General features: G+C 34.6%; 1 protein-coding gene across 3 annotated transcripts in view; it reads right to left on the bottom strand.

Moving 5' to 3' along the window:
- The window catches only part of LOC117414230 (protein CFAP20DC-like), a 58,879-nt gene that overhangs the window by 32,844 nt on the left and 12,377 nt on the right, over positions 1–13,658 (bottom strand). For all 3 annotated transcript variants that reach the window (XM_058999720.1, XM_058999722.1, XM_058999721.1), the window contains exons 6-10: positions 12,213–12,327; positions 9,069–9,225; positions 8,000–8,155; positions 3,074–3,210; positions 462–636 (exon numbers count right to left, since the gene is read on the bottom strand). In XM_058999720.1, coding sequence (XP_058855703.1) covers positions 462–636; positions 3,074–3,210; positions 8,000–8,155; positions 9,069–9,225; positions 12,213–12,327 — 740 coding nt within the window. The remainder of the gene's footprint in view (positions 1–461; positions 637–3,073; positions 3,211–7,999; positions 8,156–9,068; positions 9,226–12,212; positions 12,328–13,658) is intronic.

Genomic DNA, 13,658 nt, shown 5'->3' with positions numbered 1-13,658 from the left:
CATGAAGCATATAGTAAATAATGAAATTCATCAGTGGGCTTGTGAACCACCTGGGGACTGAAGATCGGACAAACCGTGCAAACAGCAACATAATTAAACTTCATTCATTTTTTTGTGATTTCTTATCTAGCTAATGCATGATTATGAAAGTCCCAACAGCGGAGACACCTCCAAATGCAGTTACAATGAAGCCACAATATTGCTTCCCCTTAAGATAGAAAGGCTTTGTGAGCCAAGAAAAAAATAGCAATACAAGTTAATACAAGCTAATACAAGTCTAACACAGATATACCAAAAGACCTGATTTACTAAGCATTTGCTTCAGTCCAGTGAAAGGGTCTTGTGCATTGGGGATTGATATAGTGTACAAGACTGAGAGGGGTCCTGCCGTCCAAAGTGACTGAGAATTTACTGAACAACATGTACCTGTAATCTTATTAAACACATTTAAATAAACGTACCTAAGGTGACAGGCTGAGACGTTTGATGATTTTCCTGGACACTCTGTGGTTGTGTTTCTGTATGTCTGGTACTGGAGATTTCGGACCGGTCTGTCTGGCTCTCCGATCTATCGCCACTACTTTGTCTAGCCTGGTAAGAAGTTCTGGTAATTTTGCTACCCAGAGAGCTGGCCATCTATACAAAAAGATGAATAATATTCTTATTAAACAAATCCAATTTTTATTTTTATTTTCAAGTGACAAGAATATTTTGAACTGCCACAAGTTTAGTCTATAAACTCTTTGCCATTAAATGAATTTTAATGGAAGTGCTTCCTGAAAAGTATGAAGATAATAAAACAAAAGTTAATTTGATAATTTTATATAAAATATCTGGATTATATTTTTGTAAACTAAAGGAACGTCTTAGTCTTCTACAGTATAAGACCAAGGCTTGAAAAACAGTCTAGTATCTGGTTATTCTAACTAACTGGTTAATGTTCTCACAAATATTTACAAACAATAAAAGCTTAAAAAGTTAATTAATAAAGTTATTTACAGCAACTGACTCGATAAACTACAAACACAAAGGCAAGGAGGGCCATTTTCTTTAGCATATGCAATATACTTTTAGAAAAAGAAACAAAAAGAATACAATGTTTAAAAGACTAGACTTAGTTGATACAGTTTAAACTGGGGTTAAATAAATCAGTGTTACTTAGAAAACACAGTATTCAATTCTCCCTTTCTCTGTACTACTGGGTTTAAATCTTCTGATAACAGAGTTACTAGATTACTTGTAGATACAGAAAATAACAGAAGATTCACAGAGGCTGTCCTGAAGTTGTAGAAATCAAATGAAATAACCATTAAAAGAACAACAAACAAAGCAGAACACAACACAAGGAACTAACATTGTTCTAACAATTCCACCCCGCTGGATAATCAAAGTATTGGTTTTACACTTCAAGCTGCACCGCATGATAACGGCGGTATAAAGCAATGTGCCTCGAAGTACCATGAGGTGTAGGAAATATGGAAACAGAATTTACTGTATAACACTCATAACCTAATTTGAAAGATAGTGCATTAAAATACAGCCGTTTACCAAACGTGAAGCCAGAATAATCCAGAAACCAGAAACATCTACTCCATTAACACAATATGGCAGCCAAAGTGAAGATCCCAATCTAAAGATGTTTTATAATCATACAAAACTTAAGCATCGACAGTATCCCAAATGGTTTCTGAGAGATGAGGTGTTGAAAGTGTGGTTAAGTTGACAGCAGCACCTTTGCGCAAACATATTAACACCCCCTATGGGCTACACTATTACTACTGCTACAGAAAAAAAATGTATTAGTTGAGAATGCCAAAAAGACTTCACATGGGGCAGTGGCAAATTATTATCCAACGTTTTAAGTAAAAAATAATGATCACTAAAAATATAAGTACGGTAAACTAAGGGGTAAAGGAATGGACAAAAATCTTGGCATGGAGTTACCTGACATATGGAACTTTAATTGAAAAATGCAAAAAGGCTTAAATGAAAGATGATTAGCACCTGCTTATCGTTTTAACTGCAGATACATCAAAAGAAACCCTTTAATATGTTAATGACACATAACTACACAGTTTTGAATACATTATACTAAGTTGTATGCAAATTAGTAATATTATAAATCAGTATATGAAAATAAGTTTTTGAACATGTTCCCACGGCTCTAATGAACCGATTTTATTACTAATGAAAATTACTCATGCTTGTTCTACCATACTGTAACACAATCTCCAAGGAAACATCAATGATGACACTAACGCAATGATTTTAATTGAAAATCTCTACACTATGCCTCCCGTCAACTTTTCTATATTTAATAATGTTTTTAATTTTTTTACATATGCATTTAATAAGAACATTGATCTGCGTTTATATTTTTATTTTGTACTATGCAATAATACTGGCAAAATCCATCCTCTTATAACAAAGATCCATAACTTTAACTTTTTAGCAATTTGTAATGAGCAAATACCTACCTGCTTTCAATCACATATCTTTTTTTGTAAATTAGCTTTTAAAATGACAAGCCATCACAATAATTTATTTCAGACTTCACTTTGAACACTGTAATCCAAAATAGAAATATCTGCAATTATTATGAAACAAGCTTCAACATTGCAGCTTTTACCACCTTGAATTAACTTGAAATTGCATACATACAACTGGAAGTTCGATTTAGAGAAACATAATTCTCCCCTTCTGCCTCCACGAATGGTAAACATGATGGCTTTCTCTCAGCAGACAACAGTTAGGACCACAGTTTCTGTGACTTTACCAATAACGTAGCTCCATTTCACATTCTATAAAATAATTTGCTGTTGAAATCCGTTGACTGCCTCGTCACTACTGCTACATCTACTACCTATTTACTGCTGAAATGAGAGAATCCCTATTGATGTCAGCAATCTTTCATTGACCATCATTCTTTCAAGTGCAGATGCATACATTTAAGTTTGACATACATGTTATACAGACAGATGCCCCCACACTCTATATACGCCTTCTCAATAACCTATGCCAATACGTGTCCTTTACTGTACTTTTCATTAGTGCTGGCATCTCCTGTCCTCACCTCTTTGGTACCAGATGTGCTTATTTTCCTCCCTGTGGCTGGAGGTGGTCCCAGTACCTTTGATCCAAATGCAATGTGGCACGCATCCTGATTTCTGATGCTACGGGCACTGGCTGTTCCATGGTTGCTTATCTGTTCTGTATATACAAAAATAAGATAAAAAATAAATTTATACTAAAAATGAGCGTCATGAAGTCACAATTCATGAGTAGAAGTTTTACTACAGTACTTAAACTGTGTTATCATTTATTGTGATGACTGAAAAGTTTGGGACATCATAAAAAAAATACGTTTTTGAATCCCTTTATTTCATAAACGTTATGCAGAGCAAGACACATAGAAGGATTACAAATTGTGAGACTTTACAGTCACCCCTAATGGGGTCATGGCTTTATGCTTTTGTTTTGCAATATAACCTAGAGAAACTTAATTATTAACACTCAATTTTAAGCCAGTCTTGCATATCTGTTATTGGTGCATCACATTATTATTCGTTAGTACAGCTTACACAGATTTTGATTCTGTTCTTTGGAAACTCTGATTCTTTTGATTGTTCGGTATTTACAGCAAATACCAAAGAGCACTTACTTAATGTATAACTGCAATCACCCTGGGGTTCATGACACCATAAGGTTCTATTACATTTACACAATATTTTTTGTCATATTTGTTGCTCAAACTTGTTAATGAATAGCTAATAGAATTGTACTTCTTTTAATGAAGACAGATGAAGAGTGAAGAAAAACAAATGTATAACAATCCTTTTAATGTGCACTACATAAAAGCAAATACTGTCATAATGATATTTTAAAAGTAGCTTTATAAAGCACCAAATTAAACTACATAGAATAACGCTGATAACCTGCATCTCTGTTTCTCTCAAACACAGCTGGAACTCCTTCTGCATGCAGTTAGAAGCGGCAAAGCCATCTGTCTGCAGCTACAAATGGAGTGCAAGTTCTTTTGACCGCAAGCGTGAGGCTACATTTAATGTTACTCTGGCATCAGTATTCACTTTGTGTGCCAGAACCAATTAGTCAAACACCAGCAGCACTGAAAAAGCCTGTTTGCTGAGGTCATAATCAGAAAGGACTCTTTATTTTAACACAAAATCTAAAACAGAAGTACAAATCTGGTTAGTACATATTTGAAATTGGGAATCTAAATGTCCAATTTCTTTCTTGATCTAATGACGGATTCAATGTTCAAGAGTGTTCAGAAACATGAAACATTACAAATGTGGAAAGGGATGCAGCAATAGGGACGTCTTAACCTACAATCTTACATAAATATTGATGCAAAAGGTGTTGGTGCTTGAAAGAAACTGTCACTATGTGATGCGAGACAAAAAGGCATGCAACATCAGAAATAATGACAGCTGTGTCAGCCATCCAATTTCCAGCACAAACCTTCCACAGGGGGCATATTCAATGGTGTGTCATGGCAAACCAGATATTTCTGAATCTATTTTGAGTGCAAAGGAATACAATGTTAGCCTATTCCACAGTGACAGCTTACACCATGTGAGGAAAGGGCCATTTGCATTACTTCTTTAGGTGCTGAAACCTTAGCGTCAGGAACTTTTCTATGAGGAGAGGTTCTCCTATGTAAAGGAGACCTGCAGTAGTGGTTTGATGAACTGAGCATATATGGTTCCATACCTCCATTTTATTTGCATTGAAGTGGTTAGAAGAAAGACAATGGTTCTGTTCACAAAGCTTAAACTGAGTTGTTTAAAGAAGGCTTTTTTATTATATATATATATATATATATATATATATATATATATATATATATATATATATATATATATATATATATATATATTGTAACAGGGCGAGCAGCCCTGTACATTGTTTATTTATTTTTAGATCGGGGTCTCCCCCTCCGCCCCTGTGCAGATTATTGTTTTTGTTTATTATGATTTATTGTATTTGTCGGCGAGCGCCGTATGTTTTATTGTATTATATTTATGACGGCGTAGCGCCGTGTTATTGTTTTGTTTATTTTTAAAACGTGTCCTGGCAGAGGCGAGATCGGTGCTCGTCCTCTGCCAGGAGTAATAATTAAAACTCGTGCAGAAGGTGGCCATCTCCCGAATTAATTAGGTGATTTAATTTGTTGCTAATCGGGAGATGGTCACCTGTTATAAAAAGCCTGCAGTTCGCTAACTCGGGGTGGGTGATAGAGAGGAGAGAGCGAGCAGAGAGACGGAGAGCGAGCGAAATTTACTTAAAAACGAAACTAACCAAGGATAGGGTCAGTGAAGGCGATTGCCCAGCCTGACCGGTTGTAGTGTTCGTGATTTGTTTTTGTTAACCCTTTTATTTTGCTCTGTGAGCGCAAGTGTTCTTTTGTTTAAATATTTATTTTATTTTTGTTATTAATAAAAACGGCAGCTAGCCGATTCTTTCTTTTGAACTGCAGTACTTCCCCAGTGTCAGTTTTATTTTTCCCTTCCTGCTTCTGCCTGACGTCAGACCCTCGGTCATTCCTGTCACATATATATATATATTGTTCTTTACTATAAACTGTTTTTCACTGGTGTTAATGAAACCACAGTGCAGAACGGTTTCAGGAACATCAAACAATTTATTCATAAAAACAGACTTTGAAAAAAGAAAATCATTCTTCAAATAACTCACAAGTTAAAGTGAACAGAGCTCAATGTTGCTTTTCTACCCATAGTGACGCCAGACTGAGGGTAACAATAACAGGTTGGAAAGCAATGAGCACTGTGGCCATGTACAATATCACATACACCTGTCACCATTGAGGCTGCAATAACACCAAAACCCTTTAATAATAAAGGAATGGATGTTAGTTATACTCACCAACTATGCCAATGTATAACTTCACTATGAAAATGATACATTGATGGATTTGTAAGGCAATTAGATTGCTGTAATTCCAATTTACACAGGTTGCATTGCATTAATAGATTAAAGGTCTATTTTGCTTAATGTCAATCCTCTTTATTATTAATTTTGTTATGCTTATTACGCAGGGACCAATTACAAGGGCTCATTTACATTGAAATTCCCTAGTTATGATCATAATTTAATTCTATGCAGTAACTGGCTAAATCATCATCAATAAGACAGCTGTCAAAATGCATAAATAAGCTTAGTTGAAGAAAGCTATTGAACTGGAAATATATACAGTACCATTATGAGTTACAACTTATTTTGTCAGAAAAGCAGTTAAAGAGAATTAAGGCGTCAGATTCACCAGCCTCAATCCATTAAGATTTTAATGAAAATGTTATCTGATCAACATTTCTTCCTAAATTAGGATTACTTGCATAACATTATATTTTACACAAATTCATGTGAACCATATTGCAATATCTATTTTTTACTATTTCAGCAACAAAAGATACATTCTTCGGTAACTTTTACAACCTGGTAAAGCACAAACTGAAGATATTTTTGAGGTATTGTACTGTATATAGGGACAATATCATTAGAAAATTATGCTTTTTTTTAACCATATGGTGTGTCTTGTACCCAAAGTTATATTCTAATGGTGTCTGACACGTATGACACACAAAAGATCTCTTAATTAAAACAAAGCACATTTTGTCTCTCAGAATGAAAGTGCAAAAACGATTCATCATCTAAAATTAAAATTCATTACATTTCGGCATTTGGTAAAACTATTTGATTTAACGGTCACATAAGCTGCAATATATCGAAATGCATGATTCTCTGCAAGTCATACATATTAATTAGCATAATTAAAAAGCATGTTTTTTAAATATAAGCAATTGCCTTCACCATATGTCTATGCACTCAACAATGTATGAAAACACAGCTGGTTGGCATAGCTGAAAGGTGGGGGTGAATTTATATAAAAGCACATCTGTTGAAACGATTCAAAATAAAATGTAAAACTGTAAAAGTGTTTTAAAGTTCAGTTTTACCATAAAAGGTTTTTTAATGACAGTGCTACATTGTTTAAGCAGAACATGCATTAAATGAATGTCATTAAGCTACTGCATCATGCTCTTAACCTTTTAATTCAGAATCTTTTCCTGAGGGGCTTCATCAGCTCTGTAATAAATCAAAACACAGACAAACTAAAAGCAACTTGTTTCTTGAAAAAATACATAAATACATATGTATACCACAGTATATAGTCTGTTGGTTTCTAAATGAGCTGAAGTTGGGCTGCTCTTTTGCTGGGGGTGTCCCAGTCTGATCTTTAGCTGAGGAGCCCAGAGATGTTTTCCCTGTGTGGTTATATATATATACAAATAAAATAAATACATTAAAAAAAGAAGACATGAAAAAGCAAGACATACTGAACAAGCAGCATTGCCTAACAAGTTGTTTTTAGTCCGGTGGAAGATGCTTGAATGTATAGCTGTCTAATTGAGAGGTACAGTATACACAAAAGCCAGTGCTGAGGGGCCAAACTGTGCTGTCAAAATCAATATTAGATTCTATGACAAAGATGGAGGGCCCTCAGCCAAATGCATCTCCAAAAAGGCCATTGAATGCCAATATAAAAATGATATGTGACAAGGCTAAGGCTAGATATTCAGATGAGCTTACCACAAATCCCTTCAGCAGACATTTCGATAGGAAAAAATAAATAAATAAATAACAGAACAGATGGGTCGCTGAGGTCAACAAGTACAAGGAACACAGTGACTAAAAACACTGGGAATGACAAACAAATAACTGAGCAATAAAGATAACACACAGTGAACCAAAATAGAACACAAGGAGAACAATTGAATCTTTCTGCTACAATGTCTAAATGTATACAGGAAGCCAAATTCTTACCACATCCAAATGAAGGACATCAAACAGGTCAGTTATAGTTTTAGGACTGGAGATTGATACAGTACATCTAGGCTTCTTTTATAGATACCTTTTTTTATTTCCCACTTTGTTTGTTTTTTGTTATACTACATACCAGACTCTGTAGATAAGGGGCGTCCACTGATCTTAACTTCAGCCACTCTGAGCTTATCCATGTTTATCATCTGTGTAACATGGGGCACATCTGTTGTAAACTGGCAACTTCTAGGAATGAGGTCTATTGGTCCATTAGCAGGGGGATTATACGGATCTGAAAAGAAAAAGAAAGAAATGTCCCTATATACCCTTACACAAGCTGCTTTAAATCATTAGTATGGCAACATCCTGTTTCATGACAAAAACACAAACAGACATTACTTTAGAATTCACAATTGAGAACAATTAGTTAGGGTGCATATCCAGCTCAAGTTTGTAATGGAAAAATGAGCAGCAGCATGTCTCCAGGAAATAGTTTGACTAATTTATCCTCCCAGTACTGACCTTTACTTCTAAAACTACATAAAGACTAAACAGATGGTAACAGAAATCTATTTTGGCCGAGTATGATAGGAGTTATGACAGATATTTAAAGAGGCTTTAATCCAACTGCAGTTGCTGAAGATGAACATATTATAATCAGAAAAAGAGACATTTTGCACTCATGTTTACACTATTATATTATAACAATGTAAGACATGCAAACAACTCATAATAATTTACAAAATACACTTAAACACAAGTAGATATGACATGTTCTATCCCAGAGATAGGAGAAGCTAAACAGACAAGTATCAACCGTTCATGTATGTACAGTAGTAACAATTATAAACATTATATTTTATATCAAGCCACATCAAAGCACAAAATGATTTTGGACAGTCAATCTTCCAATTACTGTAAATTACAAGGAAACTGATTTCATATAAATGGTGAATCTTGTACAGTACATCAATTGAATGTCAATTACTTTAATGACATAGTACATTAGCTCAAGTTTCACTACAAAATATACTTCTTAAGGTCTTCACAAGTGTTTCACTTCCTGAATTTGAATACTCCAACTTTTGACTTGCACATCCTAGTGTTAACACCTTTTCTGTACCTGATGAATTTAGTTAGTCCACGAAAATTCATAACTATTCACATGAACCACTTCACATTCCAAATACATTTATTTTACATACCATACTCATCAGCAGTGTCTTGGGGTTGTAGCTTCATTGTAAAGACCTTCCTTAGTTTACAGCTTGCTGAGACAATTATTCCATCCAAAGACAGAAAAGCTGTTCCTTTGAATATCTCACTGGTGAATGACACAAGGTCAATGCAAATATTACACCACTGCAATAGACAGAAAATAAAGATTTATAACATGTAGAACAATTAAACCATTATTTTTTTAATCAAACCATTATTTTTTTTTAATCCCATATGATTTTATTTTACTTACTTGTATTTTTTTTTATTAATTAAAGTGACCAATTATTTTACCCCCATTTTTTCTGCCAATTTAAAATACCCACTTATGCAATTATGTTCCCTGCAGAAATCCTCCCACAACCAAGCCAATTGCGTCTTTACACCCAGGAGCTAGGGAGTGGATGGTGGCGAACTACCGGCCCAAGAGGACAAAGGCCAGTCCAGCTCACTGGCCACTTAGCCAATGAAGATCCACTGTAGGGCAGTCAGGAGAAACAGTCTCTGATTATTTTTCCTCTCTAACCTGCTGGAGCGCCACAGGGCTTTCCAATGCAACACTCTCTGTGGAATCCCCAGTGAAAATCGGCAACTTTGCACACCCAGAACACTAACCCGCACTTCCTTGACAGTATGACTCATTCTACCCCACACATACAGTAAGCGTACGTCATTCTATTTTAAGTAATTTTACTAACTCACATTATTAAAATTAGGGTTTAACATCCTTGGTTGTGACTATGTTGTCATTTTCATTAAAAAGTAAAGAAATGTAAAAGGAGTGGAAGAAGCTGAAGAATTGTATTAATTTAATAAAATCACAAATTAAGATCACACAAATTAAAAGGAAACAAGTTACTGTACTACAAAGTCAGTGAAAAATGAATATATGAATGTTTTACAAATTCATTACTGCGTTAGTGTTTTTTAGCATCGTTTCTTTGAAGTCCAATTACTGTACTGTATTTGGGTTGTATTATTGTTTAATCTTTAAACTGCTGAAACAGCAAAATAAGGTCACTGTACAGCTATGGCACCATGCTATAGAATTAATTAATTTTGCTTCATAAAGTCGAAGGAAACCTGCTAAATAATGTTACGTTAACATATTGAATTGCATACTGCTTTGTAGTTTTCCATATACTTAACGAAAAATTGACAAAAATGACATTTCAAAATCTAACATGAAATACTGTTACTACTCTTACTGGTTCTGGTAGATTTTTGCAATACCATATGGTAGTTTCCTTGATTACATGAAGCTAAATAAAGATCTAAATATGCCTCAATCTACACTATCATTAGATGTGCTTGTATCTACTAAACTTGTTTTTTAATCACAGCTAATTAGTATAATGTGCAGAGATTAAAGCTAGTAAGAGCTATCCATTACCATTTTTAACTGAAGTAAAATGGCAAAACATGCAGTTATGTCCTAATTACAGAGTGAACACCTCTTTCTCAATGCAAATAATTTACAAACATCAATATAATCAGTTTCAGAAAAAGAGCAATTATATAACATTACCCCTAAAAGCACTTAGAAAAAAAATGGATCACCAAATCAACAGATCCAAAATCCTTTTTAAAAAGGGACCTCTTCTCTTTCCAGTGCTGCACTTTGAATTGCAGTCTTTATACTTCTAGACCCAGACTGCCCTTGTTTGAAATTTACAGTATCTGACTAGAGGGTAGCTCAAGGATTTATCTTTGCAGATTTACTGCTGGGAAAAGGTACAGGGCACAATTAAATAGGAAAGAAAGATAAGTATTTCCTGAAGTAAATAAGAGGATTTCCAATATTATTTTAACCATTACTTTGTTATTTTGTATGTGTAAAGGAGGTGCGGTAATCTTCTGAAAGTAATATTGGCAGTTCCAAACAACTGCTGTTTTTTTTTCTTCTCTTTTTTAAAACATTTTATTGTCTGTATGCAACTTAAATGATAATGTATTCAACACAGGAAAGACAGGACAGTAGAATCAGTTTGGATCATTTTTTCAATTTTCCTTTCTAATTATCAAAATTAGCCTGGCCCATATGTAGTATATTGTTTACATATACATAAGAAACTATTATTTCAAAAGACATGCATTGTATGATAAAGTATTATGCAATGTGACCCAGGACCTCCCTTCAATTGGCAGAGGATAGTGGACAGAGGTCACCCTAGGATGGGAGATGGGACCCATCAAAGCCTCCGGGAAGAGAGATATTGCCGAAGGAAGTGGTGAGCAGGGGGAGGAAAAATGTAAAGACAATGCACAAGTGAGTAGAGGATAACCAAGCACAAATGAGTGGAGGACTTTAACTTTGTCCACAGGATCTTGGTAGAGTTATCAGTATCCCAGTACCAATTAGGGGAACACACACCGTTCCATTTTGGTAAGTATTTTGTGATTGTCTGCTAGCTGTTTCTCTCCAACTGGTTGTCAAAAGTATGACTACAACGCTTGCACATCCTTGATTCGCAGTTACACTAATGCTCCCATTAATCACCTTAGTTACATCCTGACTGCTTGTTTTCTCAGCCAACACCATTATGGTAATTTCTCATGCTTCAGCAAGTTCATCTTTCAGGAGTAACAAATGTTGTATATCCTTATTAAGCTATGCCAAAGCTTTACTTTTTATTTATTTTTTTGTTACATAAAACATATTAAAGAATTCTGAAAAATACTAAAAGAATTATACAACACTTATACATAGTGTATTACTAATAACCTATATTCACTTTAATTTGGATTGTACCATATGAAATATACCAGAAAGCAGTTTCAATGAACTTATAGCTTCACTTTGTGCCTGTGATTAAACCAAGACTGTTTTGGCCTCTAAACCGGGTTGGAACGGCAGAAAGCAAGTTAAGCATGTGTCTTTTTCAGGTGACTTTTATACAGGGCTGTCAATATGGGAGTCATTTTTAGGGACAGGATTCTAAAGAAGGTAGTAATGTGGTGCAACTTACAAAGATCTCCCTCAGCGCAGTGAGACAGTTCCCATGCATATTTTTAAACTAAGGTGTACAAAACATAATAAATCAGTTTTATAATACACAAAATAAAATAATGCATGCATGAGTATATGCATATTCAAAAAAATGATATGCAAGATAAACTAGTATACCTACAATGTTCCGCTTGATACTTGACAGTGGTACTTTTGCATGTAAAGGAGTAGCAGAAAGTTCTTTGTGGATGGTTGATAAGTACAATCTTCTCTTGATATTGCCCAAATCTGTTATCCTAAAATACAAAGTAATAAGAAAAAACAATTGCAATCTTGTCATTAGAACAACATCAGACAATTCTGCACAAACACACCGTTTAAAGCATGGCTGGCATATTGGAAAATATGAAAATAACCCTTTTAGAAGACTAATAATGAGATTCTTTTAAATGTAAACCGAGTGGCTACGGGCCTGAATATATAAAAATCACTTTACATGCTAATTTTTTTCTACCTTTCAGTACTGAATTTTAACAGCTTCTCTCATAGAAGAATTCAATTTGTGTGAGGAGAGACACCACAAGGCTTCAATAATCTTGCTTGTTCTGGTCCCCTTAAGCTCATGTTATCATGAGAACAAACTGTCAACTGCTAAGCAGGAAAACATTACGGCCTTTCTATGCTAAAAATGCACTTGTCATTTCCTATAGGGTGTATGTACGGTCTGAGCCAGGTAGCAAACATTCTCTGTCACTTTCACTTCCTGAACACACATCTCCTGGATCACGTTAAATTACGGGAGTTTATTACTTGGTATTCATGTCATCTCTGTGATAGCAAGAATGCAGAATTCGTTCAGCTCTAATAGATTTTGACCACAATCCATGATCACAAAGATTAGGTTGGCTTCACACTGAGAGAGGCTCTTTTCTAAATGTAAGGATTTTTGTTTGGTCAGGGTCCCAAGGGTAGCATGAACGAGAGACTTCAGATAATATTAGCTCACTCATCATGTTTTTTATTTTTATAAAGACTGATATGAATAGATCATTTTAAATTAAATTCTGAGAAAAAGATAAATCCGAGGCACTCATATAAAATCAACCATATTCAGTATATCAGGCTTAAAAGATATTTGAAAAACCTGCAAGGACATATCCTGGATTTTTTGAGCAAAGATGTGTTCAAAGCCTAACCTCATTTTTTGCTGTAGGACGGACAAACCTTACATAATATAGAACCGATGATATAACCTTGTTAAGAATAATGATGTCATTTTTATTTTAAATTCAATTAAGAAATACATTATTGTGCACGTTGGATCATGTGATGGAGAAAAATGTAACAATGTATATTTTGATTGTCCTGGAGCAGAACCATTTTAATACCAAGTAGCTAAATGAAGGTTCCAGAAAATGGCACATTTGCATTGTGTGCTTTCCCTTCACATGTTCATTTTGGATATTTCAGATTTCTTACCAATTCATGCCATATTTTCTAATCCAGACAAGAACCCAAAAGGAGCTAGACAGAGACAAGTGGTCTCATGTTGCAACAGAAATATTTAAATATTGTTTTTATTCATTTTAAAATACCTCCAAGAAGTGATCATGCTGGGATTTATCAT

The sequence above is a fragment of the Acipenser ruthenus genome, chromosome 25 (assembly GCF_902713425.1).
Source record: "Acipenser ruthenus chromosome 25, fAciRut3.2 maternal haplotype, whole genome shotgun sequence".
Classification (NCBI taxonomy): Eukaryota; Metazoa; Chordata; class Actinopteri; order Acipenseriformes; family Acipenseridae; genus Acipenser; species Acipenser ruthenus.
This window is presented reverse-complemented; position numbering and strand designations above follow the sequence as displayed.